This window comes from Alternaria novae-zelandiae, assembly GCF_023758075.1.
Source record: "Alternaria novae-zelandiae strain BMP 2774 chromosome Unknown scaffold_15, whole genome shotgun sequence".
Lineage (NCBI taxonomy): Eukaryota > Fungi > Ascomycota > Dothideomycetes > Pleosporales > Pleosporaceae > Alternaria > Alternaria novae-zelandiae.
In genome coordinates, this window is record NW_026056975.1 from 557,863 (window position 1) to 579,420 (window position 21,558).

General features: G+C 53.3%; 8 protein-coding genes across 8 annotated transcripts; 4 read left to right on the forward strand and 4 right to left on the reverse strand.

Annotated features, from left to right (window-relative positions):
* Positions 1 to 1,711: 1,711 nt before the first annotated feature.
* J4E88_007366 (uncharacterized protein) lies at positions 1,712 to 5,336 on the forward strand (the record flags this gene model as incomplete). The annotated part of the gene is made up of 2 exons (XM_049400983.1): positions 1,712 to 1,715; positions 1,747 to 5,336. 2 exons carry the CDS (start codon positions 1,712 to 1,714, stop codon positions 5,334 to 5,336), a joined length of 3,594 nt encoding a protein of 1,197 aa, XP_049253295.1.
* An 802-nt stretch (positions 5,337 to 6,138) lies between these two features.
* Positions 6,139 to 7,972, forward strand: NDH2 (External alternative NADH-ubiquinone oxidoreductase mitochondrial; the record flags this gene model as incomplete). Its single annotated transcript, XM_049400984.1, has 3 exons — positions 6,139 to 6,487; positions 6,541 to 6,879; positions 6,927 to 7,972. 3 exons carry the CDS (start codon positions 6,139 to 6,141, stop codon positions 7,970 to 7,972), a joined length of 1,734 nt encoding a protein of 577 aa, XP_049253296.1.
* A 612-nt stretch (positions 7,973 to 8,584) lies between these two features.
* On the reverse strand, positions 8,585 to 10,159 carry J4E88_007368 (uncharacterized protein; the record flags this gene model as incomplete). Its single annotated transcript, XM_049400985.1, has 1 exon — positions 8,585 to 10,159. One exon carries the CDS (start codon positions 10,157 to 10,159, stop codon positions 8,585 to 8,587), a length of 1,575 nt encoding a protein of 524 aa, XP_049253297.1.
* Positions 10,160 to 11,371: 1,212 nt separating this feature from the next.
* J4E88_007369 (uncharacterized protein) lies at positions 11,372 to 12,254 on the reverse strand (the record flags this gene model as incomplete). The annotated part of the gene is made up of 3 exons (XM_049400986.1): positions 11,372 to 11,438; positions 11,487 to 11,901; positions 11,963 to 12,254. The coding sequence occupies 3 exons, from the start codon at positions 12,252 to 12,254 to the stop codon at positions 11,372 to 11,374; spliced, it is 774 nt and encodes a 257-aa protein (XP_049253298.1).
* Positions 12,255 to 14,635: 2,381 nt separating this feature from the next.
* Positions 14,636 to 15,340, reverse strand: J4E88_007370 (uncharacterized protein; the record flags this gene model as incomplete). The annotated part of the gene is made up of 1 exon (XM_049400987.1): positions 14,636 to 15,340. One exon carries the CDS (start codon positions 15,338 to 15,340, stop codon positions 14,636 to 14,638), a length of 705 nt encoding a protein of 234 aa, XP_049253299.1.
* A 693-nt stretch (positions 15,341 to 16,033) lies between these two features.
* J4E88_007371 (uncharacterized protein) lies at positions 16,034 to 16,789 on the forward strand (the record flags this gene model as incomplete). The annotated part of the gene is made up of 1 exon (XM_049400988.1): positions 16,034 to 16,789. One exon carries the CDS (start codon positions 16,034 to 16,036, stop codon positions 16,787 to 16,789), a length of 756 nt encoding a protein of 251 aa, XP_049253300.1.
* Positions 16,790 to 17,725: 936 nt separating this feature from the next.
* J4E88_007372 (uncharacterized protein) lies at positions 17,726 to 18,616 on the reverse strand (the record flags this gene model as incomplete). The annotated part of the gene is made up of 2 exons (XM_049400989.1): positions 17,726 to 18,110; positions 18,159 to 18,616. The coding sequence occupies 2 exons, from the start codon at positions 18,614 to 18,616 to the stop codon at positions 17,726 to 17,728; spliced, it is 843 nt and encodes a 280-aa protein (XP_049253301.1).
* Positions 18,617 to 20,327: 1,711 nt separating this feature from the next.
* J4E88_007373 (uncharacterized protein) lies at positions 20,328 to 21,450 on the forward strand (the record flags this gene model as incomplete). The annotated part of the gene is made up of 3 exons (XM_049400990.1): positions 20,328 to 20,375; positions 20,425 to 21,040; positions 21,092 to 21,450. 3 exons carry the CDS (start codon positions 20,328 to 20,330, stop codon positions 21,448 to 21,450), a joined length of 1,023 nt encoding a protein of 340 aa, XP_049253302.1.
* Between the last annotated feature and the right edge of the window lie 108 nt (positions 21,451 to 21,558).

A 21,558-nucleotide genomic window follows, 5' to 3' on the forward strand; every position in this document is an offset into this window, starting at 1 on the left:
CATGGACACCACCGAGATTGTTCTCATTGCGCCGCTGTCATGCTTCGCTGCCTCTCCCAAACCTGTCATTATCTGACCATCTCGTTGCGCAATCATGTTGTATGCCTAGAAACATAAGCAGTGTCTGTCACAATACGCGTGTGTGGCTTACAAGAGCAATTTCATTCTGCAGTCGCTCTTTGTTCGATTGTGACCGGAGGAGTAGATTCTGCAGCATGCGAAGCTGGAAGCTCAGGTGCTTCATAGAATACTCAGCAGATTTCTTCCCGATTGCGTCTGTACTCGACATCGTGTCTGGACAGCCAGAAGCGTGCTGCTGCATGGCCTTTAGTGTCTCTACAGACACATTAAGGGTCTCAGAGGAGTGGATGGCGTGTCTCGCTGTTTCGTGCAAGAGAGTGAAATGACTGGCATCTCGTGTTGGGCGCGAACGATCCTATGATGAACACGTCAATTAGTTCAGTGCTCATTCGTACCTCAGAAGTACTCACCTTCTCTGCTTGCCTTACGATATCTCGTATAGACCATACTGATATGTCGTACATTGTGACGATAGCCTCGGCGAGTGGTATCAATAGCGAGAAATTCCGGGACGCTTGCACTTCAGGCCATATGTTGTGTAGAGCTTGCTGGAGATGGTTCTGGAACGCAACATCTACACCTATGCATAGTGTAACGCTACATTGAGCATCCCATCGGCAAAGAAAGGTCATCTCATGCCACTTGTAGCTCAACTTTCCATTCATGTTGGCTGTCTTGATTAGCGTGCGGAACCATATGTCTGGAGTACAGGTAAGTTTTGGTTCCTCGTCGAGTATCCGATGCACTGACACCCTGCCTGCAAGTGGCCGTCGGAATCAAAAGTCTCCTTGTGGTCATAGAACCCATTAGAACGTCGAGTCCCTTCCGAAAGAAGATATTGCGGGACTTGAAATAATCGAAGAAGGTCCGGCGCCAGCTCTTTGCCGGTCGAGAAAGGATCATGATGCATCAATCTATGCGAGAGTCAGTCTCAAGATAGTTGCAGAGAAAGGTGATCTCAACAGGTATTGTGGTGATAAAGTGCCTAAAGCCTGGAGTAGTATTAGCCATATGCTTGCTGAACTAATTATGCAGAATATCTTACCTCGACGCATTCATCTAATCGTTTTATACTTGTGTTCCAAGCACCCGAGGCTGAACGAAAGTTAGGTCGAGCTAGGCTGAACGTAACGACTTGCCTTACCAAACTGAACACAGGTGATGCGCTCCATCTGTAAGAGGTGACATCCAGCTCGTGACCATGTATCGAAGACGCAGGCGACCGAGTTGCTCTACTTACTGGATCCGAACATTCAGAAGACTCGCGAAAACGGAGAAATCATCAGCGAGCATGGTAGAAAACGTCTCATCCAATCGACAAAGCTAAAGAGGCATGCGCGTGGTGGGTGAGGCTAGCCAATAGACAACTCATGTGGCGCATCCTCATGAGCCGGCTGGGGTGGCACGAACGCCTGCCCTCCCACTTTTGATGGCGACTGCCTTGACCAGGTTAATCAACGTCCCTCGAGAGAAGCGCTGTCGCAGCATCTACAACGCTCACCCTACTTACCCAACTATCCTCCTTACGCCTGTCGTGACAGAAAACGATCGCATGCCTTCCAGTCAGCCTAGCCCGGCCGCAACGCGCCCAGATGCCCCGTCAGCCTCGTCGCGATGAATACACCGTGGGATGGGTATGCGCATTGCCTGTCGAACTCGCAGCAGCGCAGGCGATGCTAGACGAAGAATACGAAGACGCCGAGGGCGATGTCGATCAGGACGACGACAACATCTACTGTACGGGGTTGGTGGCAGGCCACAAGGTCGTGATTGTGTGCCTGCCAGGTCATTTCGGGACGAACCCAGCTGCAGCTGTGGCAACACAGATGCAGGCGAAATTTAGAGGAATACGTTTCGGACTGATGGTAGGAATAGGCGGAGGTGTACCGAGCGCAAATGCAGATGTTCGACTAGGAGACATCGTGGTTAGCAAGCCGCATGGTCCATTTGGCGGAGTCGTGCAGTACGATATGGGGAAGTCATCACCCGGCGAATTCCGACGCACAGGATTTCTGAACGCGCCGCCACAGATCCTGCTCAGTGCCGTAACGGCGGTCCACGCAGACACCCTTCTGGCTAAGGGTACACTACGCAGTCGCCTCGCCGAGGTTGAACGCATACCTGCATTTCAGCGCAAGCAGGCAGGGCCGGATATTTTGTTCGATGCTTCCTACCATCACGGGGGCGGTCTCACATGCAAAGAGTGCAATACCGACAGACAAGTGATACGCCCAGGGCGCGAAGATGAGGCAAAAGTAGAAGTTCATACAGGCACGATCGCTTCCGGCAATCAAGTGATGAAATCTGGAACGCAAAGAGACCAGATTAGCCACGAGCTCGGCGGTGTTTTGTGCTTCGAGATGGAGGCCGCTGGTCTTATGAACACCTTCCCATGTGTCGTGATCCGTGGTATCTGCGACTATGCTGACTCGCACAAAAACGATCATTGGCAACCTTACGCAGCAGGGACCGCAGCGGCTTACGCGAAAGAACTGCTCTCGAAGATACCAACCCCAGCGGAGAGCGACACCGAGGGGCCAAATGAGCTGAACGTAGAGGAAAAGCGAACCATTTTGGAGTCACTGAAATTCAAGCGCCTGGGAGCACGCAAGTTGATTATCAAGAGAGCTCACGTTCAAACATGCAAATGGCTCTTAGATGACCCCCAATATGTCCGATGGATGAACGCCACCGATCACCACGAATACAACGGCCTATTGTGGATCAAGGGAAAAGCTGGGGCCGGAAAGTCTACACTGATGAAGTTTGCAGTAGAGTCAGCTCAAAGGACAATGAGGCAGGCTGTCCACTTATCCTTCTTCTTCAACGCTCGGGGAGACGACATGGAGAAATCCACGATTGGATTATACCGTGCCCTCTTAGTGCACCTTCTCGAGTGCATTCCGTCGCTTCAAAACGTTTTGAACTTGCTCTACCCACCGGGCTCCAAATTCAACGCCGACCGTGAATGGGATACTGATTCCTTGAAAATGATTTTCGAGAACGCTATCCAAGAGCTAGACAGTAAGATCGTTATTTGCTTCATCGATGCGCTAGATGAGTGCGAAGAAGCGCAGATTCGGGAAATGATTCGCTTCTTCGAGGATGTTGGCGAGCTGAGTATCCAAAAAGGCGTACGATTTTCACTTTGTTTCTCCAGTCGACATTATCCACATGTCACAGTGAGCAAGGGACTAGAGCTCGTGTTGGATGATCAAGGTGGGCACGAACGAGATATCGCCAACTACATCAAAGCAGAGCTGAAGATCGGGCAAAGTGACGTGGCCAAACGTATGAGAACTGATCTCCAAAAGAAGGCGTCAGGCATTTTCATGTGGGTCGTTCTGGTCATCGGTATTTTGAACAAAGAATTCGACCGGGGTCGAGTTCATGGTTTAGAACAGAAGTTGCGAGAGATTCCCAACGACCTGGACAACCTATTTCACGACATCCTGACGCGCGATTCGGACAACACCGACGACTTGGTTCTGTGTATTCAATGGGTTCTTTTTGCGACTCGTCCACTAAGCCCCGAAGTGCTTTACTATGCTGTTTTGTCTGGCAACAATCCGGAGGCCCTGACTATGAGAAACAGATATCATGTCACGAAAGACGTGGTTGAACGTTTTGTATTAGACTGTTCCAAGGGTCTTGTTGAGATTGCAAAGCCCGATGAATCGTATCTTCCCTATGTCTCTGAGGATCACTCTTCATGCGTGAAGCCGGAGGCAGGAAAGGTTCAGTTCATACACGAGTCAGTCCGTGACTTTGTCCTCAACGAGAATGGTCTTGGGAGGATCTGGCCACAGTACAAAACCAACTTTGATGGGCAGAGCCATGAGCGACTGAAACAGTCCTGTCTAAATCAGATCTCCAAGATCATGATCATGCAGGTCATACCTCCAGATATTCTTGAGTGCAACCTCCGCTCGCCGGATTACTCCAGGGCGTCAAGTCTCATGCTTACTCAAGATTTCCCCTTTCTGTTTTATGCTACTCAGAATGTATTGCGGCATGCAAATATCTCAGAAGAGTGGGGCATATCACAGGCGCATTTTCTCAGCAAGTTTCCGCTTCGAGCATGGGCCAAATTAGACAACATGCTCAAGTCCCATGAAACCCGTACGAATTCATCGGACGTCAGCCTTCTGTACCGATTAGCAGAGCTGAACTGTGCTGACCTCATACTGGCTCACTTCCAACCCTTACAATGTCTGAGAATAGAAAAAGAGCGATACGGCTGTCCCGTCTTTGCAGCGAGTGCGTTGGGAAACTTTGCGGCGATTCGCGCGTTTACACTTGTACTCAGTAGAGGAAGAGCACGCAAGAGGCATAGGCATGAGCTGAATGATGGACACATCGTAGATACAGGGGATGGCAAATTCGCATACTCAAGAGAAGGAGGTTTCCTGAACAACGCAGCAAAGGTCTGCCCAGAAGATTTGACGACAACGTTGATACGACTGTGGAGGCATGCTGTGGAAGCTCCAGGCTCAGATCCCTGGGACGCGATAATGTCGGCTGGCCGCAGAGACCACGCGAAAGTCGTTAAGTTGCTCTTGGATGATCGCGTGATTTCGGCTGGTGATCCAGACGGCAAATTGGCGAAGTTACTGAACGACGCAGCAATGTACGGCAACGATTCAATCGTTCGATTTCTCATGAGTACCAGGTTCTGCATGGATATTCGACCCGAGCACTTAGATGATGCGTTCCACCATGCCGTTCATTTTGGCCACACAATGTCTGCTGCTATAATGTTGGACAAAGGAGCCAACGTGAACGCGCAGAGAGAGTGCTCCTTCAACGCAATCTCCACAGATAAATGTCACTGCCGCAAAGAGAGAGGGCACTCCGTCAACGCACTCTACACAGCTATATGTCACTGCCGCAAAGAGACTGCACTATTCCTGCTGGAAATGGGTGCTGACGTCAACGCACAATGTGGCATGTATGGAAACGCACTCCAAGCAGCTGTGCACCATGATTACGCAGACTTGATAAAGGCGTTGGTGAATAAAGGGGCCAATGTCAACGCGCAAGGTGGATACTGTGGTAACGCGTTGCAAGCAGCCTCGCTGTACGGAAAGATGGAAATTGCAGAAATTCTGCTCGAAAGTGGTGCAGACCCGAATGCACCAGGCCCGAATGCACCAAGCGGACAATTGAAGAACGCACTCCAGGCAGTCTCCATATTCCACCACCATAGCAAGCTTAGATTGTTGCTCATAGAGAAGGGCGCATTGAACCCATGAGCGGTCTATACGCCAAGGGGCGTATCGAGACCACTTCAAGATTGATGAGACACAATGGAATTAAGTCGCGAGGGGATTGGTTCAAGGATGCACGGCGGCGCATGTTGTTTCGGGCGATGTAGGATGATGACTATTTACCACAAGGCTGGGCAGGCGGGTCCGCAAAACCAGGAATTCTGTCGGTCTACGGGTCCAGTATGCAGTCGTTGAGGCTCAGGGACATGCGGCTCGGTTAAATGGCGCTTGAAGCCACCATGTGTGCCTCCGCGGTACCGGATGCGGGTGCTCACTGCAAAAGGGCATGTACATGGCTGGCCACCGGAGTCGGTGCCGAGCCGAGGGACGGCGAGGCCATGACTTGTTGAGCTGAGCAATGGGGGCGAAAGGGATTGAGAATGCAATGAGGCATTTTGATCTCTATGTGATGATGTGTGTCCCTGGACGTGGAGGTGAAGGTTTGGGTGCAGCCACAATGGCATCAGCACAATCCCAACGAAAGCGTGGGAGTAGCGGGTGATCGGCCTCGAGAACTAATGGTAGCTGTCCTGGCGCTCGAAATAATTCGCGTGTAGGCGCGGGCAGGGCAGGGCAGGGCGGGCTTTAATTGGAACAAGGCTTATCTTTCGGCGCAGAAGCAAAGACCCCTGCGAGGCGTCTTGGTAGGGTGGGTGTTCGTCATCGCTAAGAAAAAGTTGACTCCCGCGCACCGACGAGACATCCTCACCCTCCCTTCGCTCGCCTCCCTACCACCCGCACCCAGCCATTGACCCCGTGAAGCTCTCCCGCAGCTTCCACCATTTCAATGGCACCCACCATGAGGCCGCTCGCCGCTGCCAATGTGCTCTCGCAGGTTCAGCTGGCTGGACGCAGGACCTTCACCACGCAGCGCCCGTCGCTTATCGCCAACAGAGCGCGCTGGACGCCCCGGCCCACGCAGTACCAGATTGCCCTCCGCCAGTCTGTCCGCCAGCAGTCGAGCAGCGCGCCCAAGCCCAAGGCCAAGAGGTTCCGCCTCCTGCGCTGGACCTGGCGCCTCACGTACCTCTCTGCCATCGCCGGCCTAGGATACGTCGGATACGGCATCTACGAGACTCGCAACCCCGCCGACCAGCCGCCGCCTGACCCAAGCAAGAAGACGCTCGTCGTCCTCGGTGAGTAGCGACGAATGACGCAGCACGCATAGCATGCATCTGACACGCGACAGGTACCGGCTGGGGCTCTGTTTCCCTGCTGAAGAAGCTCGACACGGAAAACTACAATGTCATCGTCGTCTCCCCGCGCAACTACTTTCTCTTCACCCCCCTCCTGCCCTCATGCACCGTCGGCACCATCGAGCACCGCTCCATCATGGAGCCCATCCGCAACTTCCTGCGCCACAAGAAGGCCCAGGTCAAATACTACGAAGCCGAGGCCACCAAGATCGACTACGAGAAGAAGGTCGTCTACATCAGCGACGACTCCGACATCAAGGGCGACGTCTCCCAGACCGAGGTGCCCTTTGACATGCTTGTCGTTGGTGTTGGTGCTGAGAACGCCACTTTCGGTGCGTCATCCGCCCATTCTCACCCGAACTCAGCTAACATGGAACAGGTATCCCCGGTGTTAAGGAAAACGGTCTCTTCCTGAAGGAGGTCGGCGACGCCCAGCGCATCCGAAACCGCATCATGGACTGCTGCGAGACTGCTACCTTCAAGGACCAGTCTGACGAGGAGAAGAAGCGCCTGCTACACATGGTCGTTGTCGGAGGTGGCCCTACCGGTGTCGAATTCGCTGGTGAACTCCAGGACTTCTTCCACTCCGACCTGAAGAAGTGGCTTCCCGAGATCCAGGATAACTTCCACGTCACCCTCGTCGAGGCCCTCCCCAACGTCCTTCCCATGTTCTCCAAGCAGCTCATCGACTACACCGAGAAGACTTTCAAGGAGGAGACCATCACCATCCGCACAAAGACCATGGTCAAGAACGTCACACCCAAGTTCATCGAGGCTGAGTCGACTGGCCCCGACGGCAAGAAGCAGCTCGAGAAGATCCCCTACGGTCTTCTCGTCTGGGCCACCGGTAACGCTCTCCGACCCATCGTCAAGGACCTGATCAACCAGATCCCCGCACAGAAGGACTCCCGCCGCGGTCTCGCCGTAAACGAGTACCTCGTTGTCAAGGGTACCGAGAACGTCTGGGCTGTCGGTGACTGCGCTGTTGCCAACTACGCCCCAACTGCCCAGGTCGCTGCTCAGGAGGGTGCTTTCCTCGCCCGCATGTTCAACAACATGGCCAAGACCTCCGAGATTGAGGGTGAGCTTGCTGAACTCTCCGTCGCCCAGGAGAAGGCCCCCGGCAAGGAGGCCCGCGACAAGGTCTTCGGCGAGATCAAGGCTCTGCAGCAGAGGCTGAGGAGGATCAAATCCATCGGTCCCTTCGAGTACTCTCACCAGGGTTCGCTCGCCTACATTGGTTCCGAGAAGGCCGTTGCCGACATCTCGTGGTTCTCCGGCAACATCGCTTCCGGCGGTACCATCACCTACATCTTCTGGCGCTCCGCCTACCTCAGCATGTGCTTCAGCACCCGCAACAGGATATTGGTCATGCTCGACTGGGCCAAGGCCAAGTGCTTCGGTCGCGATGTCTCGCGTGTCTAAACGCCTTTCCCTCCAAATGGCGTTACTCCCTCCCCATCCTTTTCTAGAGATTCCCTAAAAGTTCGACTTCCTGAAGGGCAAGCGCTTATCCACGGCGTTGCCTATGTACACCGCTCACACACCTCCCGGCTTCTTCTGTACGATTACTCGTCACGTTTTGTATAAGGGTGTGATACCTCGCAGCAGTAGGGCGGCTCTTCGGGTTTTCGGTCTGGTCACATGTTCTTGTTGCTAGTCGAGCTCGGCGTTTTGGTGCTTTTTTCCCTTTTGCCAGAGTCAGAGGCGGGTTAGACTTGGTTGCTTTGTTTGGACAATCGTAGATAGATAGGAACCTTTATGAAACAGCGGAAGATGAACTGCAGTATTACTACGTTACAACTATTGTTCTCAACCATCTATCTGAATACTGGCTTCGTGTTAGCTCCGTGATTGTTTTGCATGTCGCTTTTGAAGCAGGGATTGTTCATGGTAAGAATAATGATCATTTCGTAAGCTAATATGTATAGGCTATAGGCCATGTTCCCAAAACGCCAGTCGTAGATGCAAAATGCCACGCATTCAAGAGTAAAATCAGCCAGTCATTTCTACAAGCATCGTGAATGCAACGAATCACTACCTAGGACTACCCACAGCGCCATAACTCCTCGGACTCGCATGTCTGCTCGTTCCCAAAAGCGCCCTCGCCTCATCCAACGCGCTACCCCTGCCCTTGATAGGAATGCTCTTGCTCGAACTGCTTCCAGCAGTACTAGCCGGACTCGTATCCCTCGGAGAATCCATCGGCGTATTCGCACGGCTCACATTCGGCGTAGCAGCCACACTGACAGCGGGAGCCCAGCCCCTCATCCACCCGCTCACACGGCGCCAATGCATACTCCTGCGCACCAGCTTACCGTGGTCGTCGACGGTGATGATGACTTCGTCGTCGCGGGGCGTTGGTGATCGGCCCCGGGGTGTGGCGTCGCCGAAATGCCAGAATTGAAGACCGACTGCTGCGTCCATGAGGAGCACGCCTGCTGCGCCGAGGAAGAAGGGTGCGGCGCGTAGGACCCAGTCTGCTCTTACGCTGCCTTGGGGGTCGACCCAGCCGGAGCCTTCGCCTGGCGCATAGTCGTACCATGCACAAGGGTTTGTAAGGAGCGAAGTCGAGTAGAAGAGGTTGCCGAAGAAGGCGGCCGCGAAGAGGGTGGGAGAAAGACCGGCTGTCGATTTGCGGACCTGGTTCATGTAGAGTTGGGGGAGGCGCGATCCGAGGTATAGGAACGTGCTCATCCATGAGAAGACTTTGCCGGCGGTTTCCGAGGCACTGGGCGAGTTGGTCGCGGTAGTTGTGTACGCGGAAAGGCTGCGAGCGCGGGCGAGGCCTGGCGCGAAGGGACTTATCGGCGTAGCGGTAGTAGGGTTGGCGAGTACGGCGATCATGAGGGTTATGTATAGGACGGTCTTGGGCGAGGGCATAGGTGAGCTCGAGGCTGCTATCCGCACCTTGGGGTTGGGTGATGCGCCTGACGGAGATGTACTTTGCCATGATTCCTTCGTAGGCATGGGCGAGCGCGCAAAGTTGGGCATCCTAAAGGTTTCCTTCGCGTTCGAGCGCGGTACGTCTTTGGCTGCGCTATCCTGTGTAACGTTCTTCGTGTCGCTTGAATCTTGCGGTGACTTTGGCGGGCTAGACGCGTTGTTCGTACCGCCTATGCTCATCCCATCCAGAACCTGATGCATGGCAGAGCCTCCGCCACCTGAACCGCTGCCAGCTGAGCTACTCCATCGGCCCCAGATTGGCCTCAGCGGCCTTCCATGGTGTAACAGCTCATACCACACCCACTGGCCACACAGGCAGCAGTCGACGAAGACGTAGTAGCCTGCGATTATGACTTGCCATGACGCCTGCCCGGTGAACAGGCAGCCGAGCAGGTTCGTCACATCACCCAGGAGCCATTCTGTCAAGAAGAACGCGCTCAGACCTGATGTTGACTTCAGCTTATGGTTCTTGTATATCTGTGGTAGCTGTGCGAATAGCCATGATATGATGCTGCACGTGCCGAGCAACGTCGAAACGAGCGCGAGGTTCGTAGGTACGCAGGTGTGAAATGCCGCCGAGAGATGATAGAGGAACTCGTTCGCAGGTTCGCAAGTCGGTGGTAACGTGGGTTTGGCTATGTGTAGGGGGGATAGGTATGGAGGCATGGTGCCATAGGTCGAATTCGAGGGTTCGATGGGAAGGAACGACGCAGCTTTCTGGACTGTGACTGCCGTAGAGAGTCAACCGGAAGTCAAGCGCGCGTTGTCCCGGATGCTTCTTGCTTCTTCCTCACGTCTCGGTAGCGCAGGCTGGGTGGTCAGGCGCTGGTTCGGGCTCTTGGTACAGCCACAGAGGCGTGGATGCAACCTCGTATACGACGCACGCGTAACGTCGGTGTCAGAATTGAAGTACAGCCGAGCGACCGTCTTTCAAGAGATATGTATAAGTTGTCGCGTGAGAGTCGCTGTTCCAAAGCTCGGCGCTGTGACGTCGTTGAACCGGTCAGTTGCTGATAAGACTCGGCGTGCAGAACTGGAGGTTATGACAGCCACGAGAAGCGCGGGATGCAGGCAATGGAAGAGGAAGAGTAGAAGAAAAGACACGAGACGTCAGAGCAGTGTGACAGAAGACATACAGCAGCTCACGGCCGTCAACAGTCATCCACGCCAGCCAACCGCAGGCTCCCAGAAGGAAGCATCTCCACATGCTAGAGGACCCCCCGGCGGGCTCGCATGACCGATGCTAGGCCAAGCGGTATCCGTTGCGGCTAGGCCTGCCATGACGGGAGCAGTGTGACTTGGGCGGGTGGGATGCTATGAGTGATTGATAAGAGTTGCTTATCTCGAGGGCAAGGGCGCGCACGCGCATCATGCTAGCGCAGACGTCTCCGAGCTGCTTGCCGCCGTTCGCGGGCCTTGGCGACGACCATCAGGCTGGCACGTCACGCGGAAGGGACACCGGCTGGATCTCCCAGCACCAATCTGCCATCGCCAGATCTGCGCACATCACAGATCGATCAACTTCAATATGGGGTCGGCCTATAGCGCGCCAGCTGTAATGACGATGCATGCCTATCTGCCCCTCCTCTCCGCCATCGGATGGGTCCGTCGCTTCGGCCTCCAAGCCTCAACTAATATACTGCACTAAGATCTGCCTCGAAACGTAACAGAAACCCACCATGAGTGAGGCTGGACTTGAGGCATCGTCCTGTGTCGAGCTTCTGGAACCTGCATATTACAGACAGCGAAGCAGACTGGGTGTGCTACCGAGACCGTAGAGTGATACGAAGTTTAATTATCATTATAGGAAGTAATCAACGTGCACATCACTGAGACGTCCGCATCAAGGTAAGTATCGCGACCTGCGACCCCCAATATCTAAACCACGTCACCGCCATTCTCGACCCTGGCGTACCTCCCATCCTTCTGCGCCTTCCACCTTGGACTGCGATCCGTCAGCACGACTCAGCATGCGACGGCCGAGTGAACCTACTAGAAGAAGTTCCTGAAGGCCACAATACCCGCTGTCATGGCCGCGTATCCTCCTAGCAGCCTCGACCAGTTGCCTTCCTGTCCAACGGTCAATGCAACGAGGTCGTATACCAAGCAGCCGCCGAAGATCCAGTCGCTCATGCTGGCCGCCGCGGCGAAACCAACACCGGTAGCCACCTGCACCAGCGAACTGGGCTCTACACCTACAAAGTAGGCTGCGGATGTGTTGTGAAGGAGATCCAGTACACCGATACCCGCGAACGTCTTCGAGACAATGTGGGTGAGGAGGTTGGGTGTTGATCGCGTGTCGAGCGGCTCAAGCGCCGTAGCGATGTAACCGACTTGTGCCAGTGTGTTGATGATGACGAAGATGTTCGATGTCTCCAGGTTGTTTGAGTTCCAGAAGAACATCCAAGCTGTCGTATACGTTAGTCTTTATTCTGTGGTATTGTATAGTGCTTCAATGACAAGACTCACTTCCAATGCAAAAGTTGCCCAGGCTGTAAACCCAAGCAAACTTGTTCATCATCGCACACTCTTGCGCATTACCATCTTGCTTCCACAGCTTCCACAACCAGACCAGCTGGAAGATTTGCTGTGGGAAGAAGAATGCGCCGATGAAGTATGGATACGGGCTGAAAGCTGCGAGATTCCGGTTGTGGATATCCATCATGTTGGGCGACGAAAAGATGCCATATTGTTGCAGAGCAAAGTCGTAGATGAAAGATGCTGGCGCAAGGTAGCGCACCGTGGATTGTGTGTTGCCCATACTGAAGGCTATGATGGGGCTCGAGGTTGTAGTGGGAATGCACGTAGGGTCACGTGTATGAACGTGATGTAGCAAGATGGGATTGTAGATGTAGGATGAGATTCAGCAAGAAATCGTGGTATGCCATTGTCTTTGTACCATCGGCGCGTCGCGTCTGTCGTTAATCGAAGACGTCATCCCATAATACGCGATCTCAGGGTCCAGCTCCCGATGCGGCACGAACATCATCGCCATCATCGTGATGTCGGTACACGGCGGAACGCTTCGCACCGACCGACTGCAGCCGCTTGGACATTTCGTATTGTCTCGGCTTCGGAGTTCCTCTGTCAGAATCTCCGACAATCCTTGTGTTGTAAATACAAAATCTTCATTCTCGTGCTCAGCTAGTGTTTACCCATTCTAATCCATTTCGTTCGCTCAAAAGCCGCAGATAGTTTCCCCTACACGCCTTTTTCCACGGCTTGTTGTGCGTCGCGTACACGCGTTGCAGCTTTGGTGTTTTAACTCTCCAACCACCCTGGAAAAAGTCGTCTAGCAACGGTATCAATTCCTTCGGGCTCCAGAACTCGAGAAGATCATCATCGACAAAGCACAGCTCCTCCAAGCTCAATGGCATGACCTCCTCGATTCGGGGCCAAAGGGAAGCCTCACCGCCTAGCATCACGGCAGGCGAGACGTGGAGGGAGGAAAGAACGGGATAGTCCCAAAAATGGCATTTCCCGTAAACGTCAACGGACCCCGGCGAATGCATTTGACAGAAGAATCTCAAATGTTCCAAGGTGCTCTTAACACTGTTGAGGGCGGCGCTGAGCGACGCGCAATCCACGGTGATGAATGCCTGATCGCGAACCCAATATTCGTAGTCTAATCCCCTCAGAGCTGGTGTGCACGACAGCAGTTTCGCGAGTGTGTCTGGATTCACTGAAGACTCGCCAAGTCTCAGTGTCGTCAACGTTGAGCAGACAGGTAGACATGTTGCTTCCTGAATACCTGCATGTGCAGTCTCATCCATCAGGTTCATTTCGATCTTCTGGATGTCTGGGCACCAAAAGAAAGCCCAATACCCCCTCCAATCCAGATGCGGGTGTAGATATCTGACCCGAGTCCACCTGTCACTCGGTTGCTCCTCCTCAGCGATGTGCACATGGCCGAGATGAACGTTTCGAAGCTTGCGACATCCTAGAGCTTGTGACTCCGCATCACCAGAGGACAGCTTCCACAAGACCTCAGGGAGGTACACTACGTCGTCGCCGATGTGGAACCCTAGATCGAGTGATACAAGATTGGGACAAATCCACACGAGCAGCGCTAAGGTAGCATCCAGATCGTACATCAGGATGGCTTCATACCAAGAGCAACCGCCGACTGCAAAAGGGTCTCCGCGTCCTCTATGGTGCCACTCCAGCCCTGCATCCCGTACGGCGTTCAGGGCCAGTCGCTGCTTCGCGTTCGTCCAAGTTGAGGCAACATCCGGGTGCAGTTTCGCCAAAGGCTCCCGTCTGCGTGGATTAACAAGTGACGAATACCAAATATCCTCAAGCTCGGTACTCTGCAGTTTCAAAGCGGTAATCGATTGCGCGTACGCGGGATTCGCCAAGATCGTTTGCAAAAGAAGGTTGGGACGCAGAGCTTGTGGGACATCCACATCAGCAACAGTCAGTGGCCGAGTTGCTTGAACGACCTGCCATTCCATGCTGATGTTGCTGTATAGATGCGCTACGGTCTTTGCGTGCAGAGCTTTGCAGGTACGAGACAGGTTCGACGCGTCTTCGGACGGAGGAAGATAGCTGAGTACGATTTCGAGAAGCTCCTGTGGAAGCCCGAACAGCGGAGATGCGCACTTCGGGAACGACATGTTGAGTTGTTGGTAGTGCTGGATAGGTCTGAACCAGGACCAGGCCGCAGTCTGAGTCGAAGGTGCACTCTGTTGTTTCTGAGACGAAATGGCGGTATGAGGAAGTTGCGCCTCACAAGCTCGGAGTTAAGCATCGAGGTATCCACTTTAACGCCGAGGTACGTGTCTTCCAACCTCACGAGTCCCAGATTCTCGCCTCTCTTTCACGACAACATCGCATCAACAGCGGATGCACATACAACTCATACATCACCAGGGAGGCTGTCAGATCACAATCACGTTGTCAATCTCAATGGTTTAGTGCTTCGAATCCCTTATCATCAACTCAGCGATTTTGTCCAGCCTTACAATCCCACCCAGTATGCTGCAACTCAACCCCAACGCTACCACATACACCAGAACCAATAAGGAGGCCTGACGAGCTCCAATGAGCTTTCGAGCGACAGCGGACGCCAATGTGAGAGTATGTAGCTGCTAAAAGGTATGTTAGCATTTTGTACAACATGTGTCTGGGGGTATGTCTACCTCAAACCTGTGTCTGCGCTTGACGTCTCTTTGGGTTTTTCTTAGGTCGCCTCGTCAGGTCTCCACTCCAGAATGCAGGGCGGGCCTTCTTGCTCTCGACATTCTCAGTTGATGCGACCTCGGACTGCGAGAGAGTACGCTTGTGGCCTCTCGGCTCGTCGTCGGCGGGAGCCGGATCAGCTTCAGGCGTGACGACGGTCTCATCCGATGGCTCGTCGGCGGGGGAAGCAGTCTCGGACGCAGACGTGACAATGGCTTCATCCAAGGGCTCGTCGTCGGGGAAAGTAGTTTCGGCTGCAGGAGTAACGGGGACTTCATCGCTAGACTCGACCTCGCCCCCAAGACGCTCGACCTGGCACTCAAGACTGAAGTTTTTGTGCTTGAGTTTGGCAACCTCTGCCTCGAGAGCCTGGACCTTAGCCTGAGCTTCGATACAGGGGCCGTACCAGTCGTCGTTTGAGGGGTCGTTGTTGATCTTGTTGTAGTTGGGTGGCATTTCTGTGGCGTCAGAGTCGTCAGGCGCGAGCTCGACGAGTGCCTTCGTCTGCTCGTACGCATACTCGAGGTCATCGTAGTTTCGTTCGAGCTCCTCATTACGAACTTCCAGATCCGCAAACGCCAATACAAGCTCCTCATGCACATCGGGGTCTACATAGCGGCTGGCCCGTGTAGCAGGAGCGTTGAAGGTGCCTGTATGAGAAGACATCGTGAAACCGGCTGCAGAGGTAGAGGTACGAAGTCAGTACATGTCTCACTTGCATTTCGTACAGTCAGAACTTACTCGTGACGGGGAAGTCGTGGTGGGGAGGCGGCGGGGTGTGCGGAGCTGATCGGCGTGTCGCAATTGCGTACGGGTACTCAGAAATGAAGATGAGGACGGTGGAGAGAGGAGAGTCGGTCCAAGTTGTGCGACTTTAAGGAAATGAGAACGCGTTATAGTCAGTGCGTATTTTCGCGATAATTTGCGACGTCACTCAGGTAAACCAAACGGCCTTATCAGCGAATGATAGAACGAGGTGGAAAGGAGAGACCAATCAAACGCTCAAATACACCGACACCTGACCGTACGCTTTGCTGCCTACACCTTCAGGGCTCTATTGGCGCTACCGACACCGAAAAAGGCAGTATCTCTACACGCGCCGCTCGAGAAATGATCCATTTCTATTTGCTCAGCAACGATAAGCTCGATTTTGACTTGAGTGAGTCGTCACATATCCAGCAACCGCCGTCCGTGTCTTTCACTGACGTATCCGTAACGGGCTAGATCTGCCGAGGAGCACACGAACTCTACAACTCCGCGCTTCATACTCTGTCACCACTACAGCCATCGCTATCTATCTTCTCGCCTAAGGCTACATACTGCTCCACAAGCGCGACACGCCGTCTTCTGCGATCCACGATGTCTTCTACCGAGCCTGACAACACACATACCGACAGCGACCACGGTACAGATACCACAGCCCTCCTATTCTTCGGTCCGCCTACAGCCGACGAGATTCGCGATCAGCTCGATGCGCAGCTCTCAGCGAAAGAAAAGGAACATCTCGTCTTCGTTGCCGATTCCGCCAAGATCGAACAAGACTACCAAGCTGCGCTCGCGATCAACGCCGACCCCTCCACTCTCCGTCACCATGAGGAACTCAAGGAAGCGCATCGGGGTCTTCACGAGCAATTCCTCAGTGAGTGGGCCGAGCTTTTGCGACGAAGTATCGACATGAACAGAGAGGCGAAAGCTCGTGTAGTGGAGGAGAAGGAGGCTATAAAGAAGGAGTTGATGGCTGCAAAGAAGGAGTTGATGGCAAGAAAAGAAGCGGCAAAGAAGAGGGAGGAGGAGAGAGCGAGAGTCAAGGAGGAGAAGGCGAGAGCCAAGGAGGAAAGGAAGAAAGCACGGCGCGAGGAGATAGCGATGATTGAGGCGCAGACAGCGAGGTCTTTGGAGGTGATAAAAGAGACGAAGAAGCTTCACGCAGTGCTCAGAAGGAGGATTGCTGTCGAGAGGGTTGAGGTGGAGGCCCAGAAGATCGAGCGCGAGGTTCTAAAAGCCAGGAAAGCTAAGCTCGAGGCGGAAAATGCGGAGATCAAGGCGGAAACTAGGATGTACAAGAATGAGCTCTTGGAGATTTACTTGTACAGGTGGATTGAAGACCTTGACTAGGCGATTTGCTTGTCTGAATGTTGCCTAGTAGGGAAAGGTTTAGCGATAAACGCTTCTTTACAACATGTCGCAGCCATACGTATAGAAAGGGCCGATAATAGAAAAGACCACTCAATGAGATCGCATGAGAATTGTCATCGTTACCGAACCTAATCAACTGCGGAAATGCATCGGAGTGAAATAACCTTGGAAGTCAGTATCAGCCTATAAGGCGACTATCGGCCAACACTTGTTAAGTGTGTTGTGATTTCTGCGTCCAGTGCCCTGGTGAAGCAGAGTAAGACGTCGAGACTTGCCAGGTGCGGAAGCTGGATAGTCTTGATCAGCGAATCACGGTGCAAGTAGCAATTGTCTGAGTCCATCCACACCAGGGATGGCAAGAACTTGTGTCGCATACATACAATCGAATGTTGGCAACTAGACTATTCCTGAGAACATGTATACTTCTACCTCAATGTCGCTTTCACAGAATGCCCCTCAGACTGTAGCCACTCCTAGTGTCCGTTCCGACAGCTGACGTCCACAGGTAGCTGGGACGCAGTACTATGCTATTTGAGACACCTATACTACAGTTCATCCTATACAGATCACTGAGGTTGATCAATAGCCATCCTCGTTCCTGACGACATCTCTTTGGCGCAGCGACAAAAGCAGAAGGATGGTAGTGTTTGAGGTAAACATCATCCAAATTGCCCAATGCATAGCTAGCTAACAACCTACCTATAAGATACATAGGCGCGCCGCTAACGATACTGCAGCCCAGAAGTCTCCTGCAGCATGACAGGCTTACTTAAGAGTTCACAAATGTAGCAGCGTTGATCCAAAGTAGGAGGAAAATAGGCAGCGTCGAGAAGTGTATGTTTTCATTTGTGCTCTATCAAATTCATGGGTGGCTTCCATCTCACTCCTGATATCCTCGTGGCACTCCTTGCAGGACTAATAATGCAGAGGAACGCGAGTACTCGTACCACCACCACCACCACCACCACCATCAGAGTCTCCTGAACCACCCTTCTTGTCATCGTCGTTCTTCTTGCACCGGAAGGCTCGCCGCCTCTTCGGTTTGGGCTTCGCGGGCTTGGAGGGATCAACCCTCGGGATATGTCCTGTGCGGACGATGTTGTCATATACCTCCTCGTCCTCGCGATGTGCTCTCAGACAGCTGGCTCGCTTGCATTCTCCAGTCTCGTAGTCCTTGCATTTGGCCCTCTTGCAAAGGCGCTTGAATGTGGCGCAGTTATTGCAAGGTTCTCCGGAGTCGCATCGGAGCTTGAGTTGATAGCAGTGTATGCACACGATGACGCGCGCGGTATCTTCGGAGCTGTAGAGCAATTAGCGGAATGGCTGTGGTATCGTGGCGACTACTTACTTGGCTTCATCGAAGGTCCGCTTGGTACCGTGGGTAGAGCCGGCGACGTTGTCTTCTGAGAGAGCGTGGGTGGTGTGGTCCAAGTGGTTTGCCGAAGACGAGGCGTTCAGACTTTCCGAATGGGAGGCCGAGAATGCCTTGTACATTCCTGGGTGATGGATTGGGGCGTCGGGTAGGTCAGACTTGAGCGCCTTGTCGTCAGTATGGACTGCTGTCATGTCGCCATCGCTGCTTCCACCGTCTTTGTCTTCACCATCTCCCTCTCGGAACTTGCACTTGAGGACCAAGAGCTCGTTGTCGCCTTCAAGGACCTTCCGCTTGCGGTCCGATTCCCTCAGATGCTTCCTGAGGTTGATGACTTCTTGAAAGGTCGCACTGTGGGCCTCTTTCTCTCGGTTCAAGGCCTTGATGGTTTCCCGCAGCTCATCCACGAGCGCCTGAATGCGTGGTGGGTCCATGACCAGGTCGGAAAGGTAGGCAATGTGAGAGGATGGTGAGAGTCTGAGAATTTGGGGTTGAGCGGGTTTCGTCGTTGTGTGCGCTGGGTGTTTGCAGTGACGTGGGTCTAACCTAATTGGGAGCTGATACTCCTCTCCCCTTCACTACTCACACGCGGTTCCTGAGTTTTCTAGGCTCCAGCGCGCGGACTACCAAAATCACGTGAGCAATTGTTAGCGTGTTGCTAGGAGTATATCATCTCGCTCTCCCCTGCCCTTCTTGCTCTCTTTTTCTTCTTCAGGAGAAACAGTCTCCGGCCCAGTTCGCACAGCAGAAACGGCGGATTTCGACAAGATTTACTCGACAAGTACCCCGACCAACTCAAGCGCATTCGAGCACTGCCAGAGCACCTGGTGCGCCTCGTCGCTACTTGTATGGATCCGCGCACAGTACGAGAACGACGAGCTGGTCATGATCGCGACCGTCCGGCGCAGTAGTCCGCTCCTCTCGTTGCCCAGAGCTACGTCATCTTGATGACATGCTCGATCCTGGACGAAATACTTACCAAGCATTCAGCAAATCCGGCGTTCTGGTAAAAATTAACGTTGGAGATGTTGGGTGTTTGGGTTGACATCTCTAGTAGATGACGTGAGCGTTCGGACCATCGTGGACTGCTTACCATTTTTTATCACCCTCTTACCAATGAGACAAGATATTGAATGGAAGATAGGAAGCGAGGAACTGGCAATCCCGGGTTCACTTACGGCCCACCTTTTCTTTTCATTGATATCCGCGCTTTATGCGTGGAATTGAGGAAGAGATAAAACAGATAAATGCTTGGAAGATCACTGGGATAACTCTTTATGGGCGCTTTTGAGAATCGCTGGAAAGAAAGAAAGTGAGCTCATCCTTCGCTACGAGCTGTTGGCAATGTTCATTGACTGCAGAAGACGAGAAAGTAGACATAGGGAAGACAGATACCACCGCAAGACGTTGATGAACTCGCATACTTTTCACTGAGCGAATTGAAACCGTATCCTGCCGCGCACTCATCATGGTGCCTTTTTATATATTCGTGTGTCCGTTGAGGTTCTTTCCTAGGTGTCAAGTTGAGCTGTTGTGCTCCCTCCGTAACCTAAAACATGCCTGTAGTGGTTTGGATATCTTGCTTCGATCTACGCAAACGAGGATCGCTTCCGTCGTCTTGCCGATGTTGTAATGAGAGCCATGTTTCAAGTGTTCTCCTGCGATCAATCAACTAAGATTCCCTGACATCGTAGTCAACCGATGTCTAAACTGATGATGACGGATCCAAAGTGCCAGCACGAGCAGCGAGAGGGCGATCGGCTCAGGCCCACCAGCTGACTGGAGATAAAAAAAGCTGGAGCTATGACAAGACCTCCTGAGACATGTTGAGCTCGATGTCATTGAGGTGGCTGTATGATGGGCGGAGATGGATATCACGATGCAAGCGTGGTGTTGAGGTTCCAGCCAAGCGACCCCACCATTAGCCTTATCGCGCTCGTGTACACCTTCTGTGTTCGGCAGCAACCCCGCCTACAACATCTAGCCGTCCCATCATGGCTGAAGTACGTCGGAGATGGCCGCCGACGCGTAAATCGCCTGATATTCAAGCCTCTCTCTCCATCGCGCCAGTGTGTCTTTCTAGCAGCTGTTCTTCTGCACCCCCTTCCAAGCTCGGACCGAAACGAGGCGACAAGGAGTGACGACATGGCGAACATCACATCAGCCGTCTCGCAGGATGATCTGGAGATTCCGGTACTTCATATCCATTCACACATTCCGAACAGCACCTAACAATGCTTAGCTCATCGACTTCTCCGTGTTCCTCTCAGGCGACGCCGACGCGAAGAAGCAAACCGCCGACGCCGTCCTCAAAGGCTTCCAAAACGCGGGCTTCATCTACCTAAAGAACCACGGCATATCCCCATCGACCGTATCCACCGTATTCTCGCACTCCGCCAAATTCTTCGCGCGACCAAAAGAGCAAAAAGACAAGCTGGCATGGTACTCGGCTGCCGCCAACCGCGGCTATGTCACACAAGGGCGGGAGAAGCTGGTCGTGTTGGAAGAGACAGGCACAGAAGCGGAGATGCGCGCCTTGGTGCCAGATCTCAAGGAGAGCATGGAGATTGGACGCGACGACCAGCCTGAGATGCCGAACATGTGGCCGAGTGGGGACGACGAGGCGAAGCAGTTCAAGGAGCAGATGATGGGCTTCTTCGAGACGTGCAAGGACCTGCACATGCAGGTCATGCGCGCTATTGCGCTGGGCATGGGTATCGATGAGAAGTGGTTTGATGGCTTCACGGATGCGGGCGACAACACGCTGAGGTTGCTGCACTACCCGGGTGTGTCGAAGAGCATCTTCAAGAGGAACGATGGGCAGGAGCAGGTGCGCGCAGGAGAGCACAGCGACTACGGTATGGCAGTCATCACAATCCGATGATAGGATCTGACTGACACGACGACAGGCTCTATAACCCTCCTCTTCCAAGACGCCCGCGGCGGCCTTCAGGTCCGCTCCCCGAAAGGCACCTTCGTCAACGCTACCCCCATCGCAGACACCATTGTCGTCAACGCCGGCGACTTGCTAGCACGCTGGTCGAACGATACCATCAAATCAACGAAGCATCGCGTCATGGAGCCACCGCCAAAGCCGGAGGATGCTGATAAGGACGAATACCCGCCACGATACTCGATAGCCTACTTCTGCAACCCGAACTACGACCGCAAGATCGAGGCTATACCAGGCACATACGAGAAGGGCAGGAATTACGAGGATGTTATGAGTGGGGATTATATCATTGGGCGGTTAACGGCGACGTATTGAGGGGAGAAGACAAGTTGATGGACTTGGTATGAATGTGTGCATTCAGAAACTATGCTCGGGCTACCATTGATAAATGTTGTTGGTTTGAGCATCCAAAGCTCATCAAGC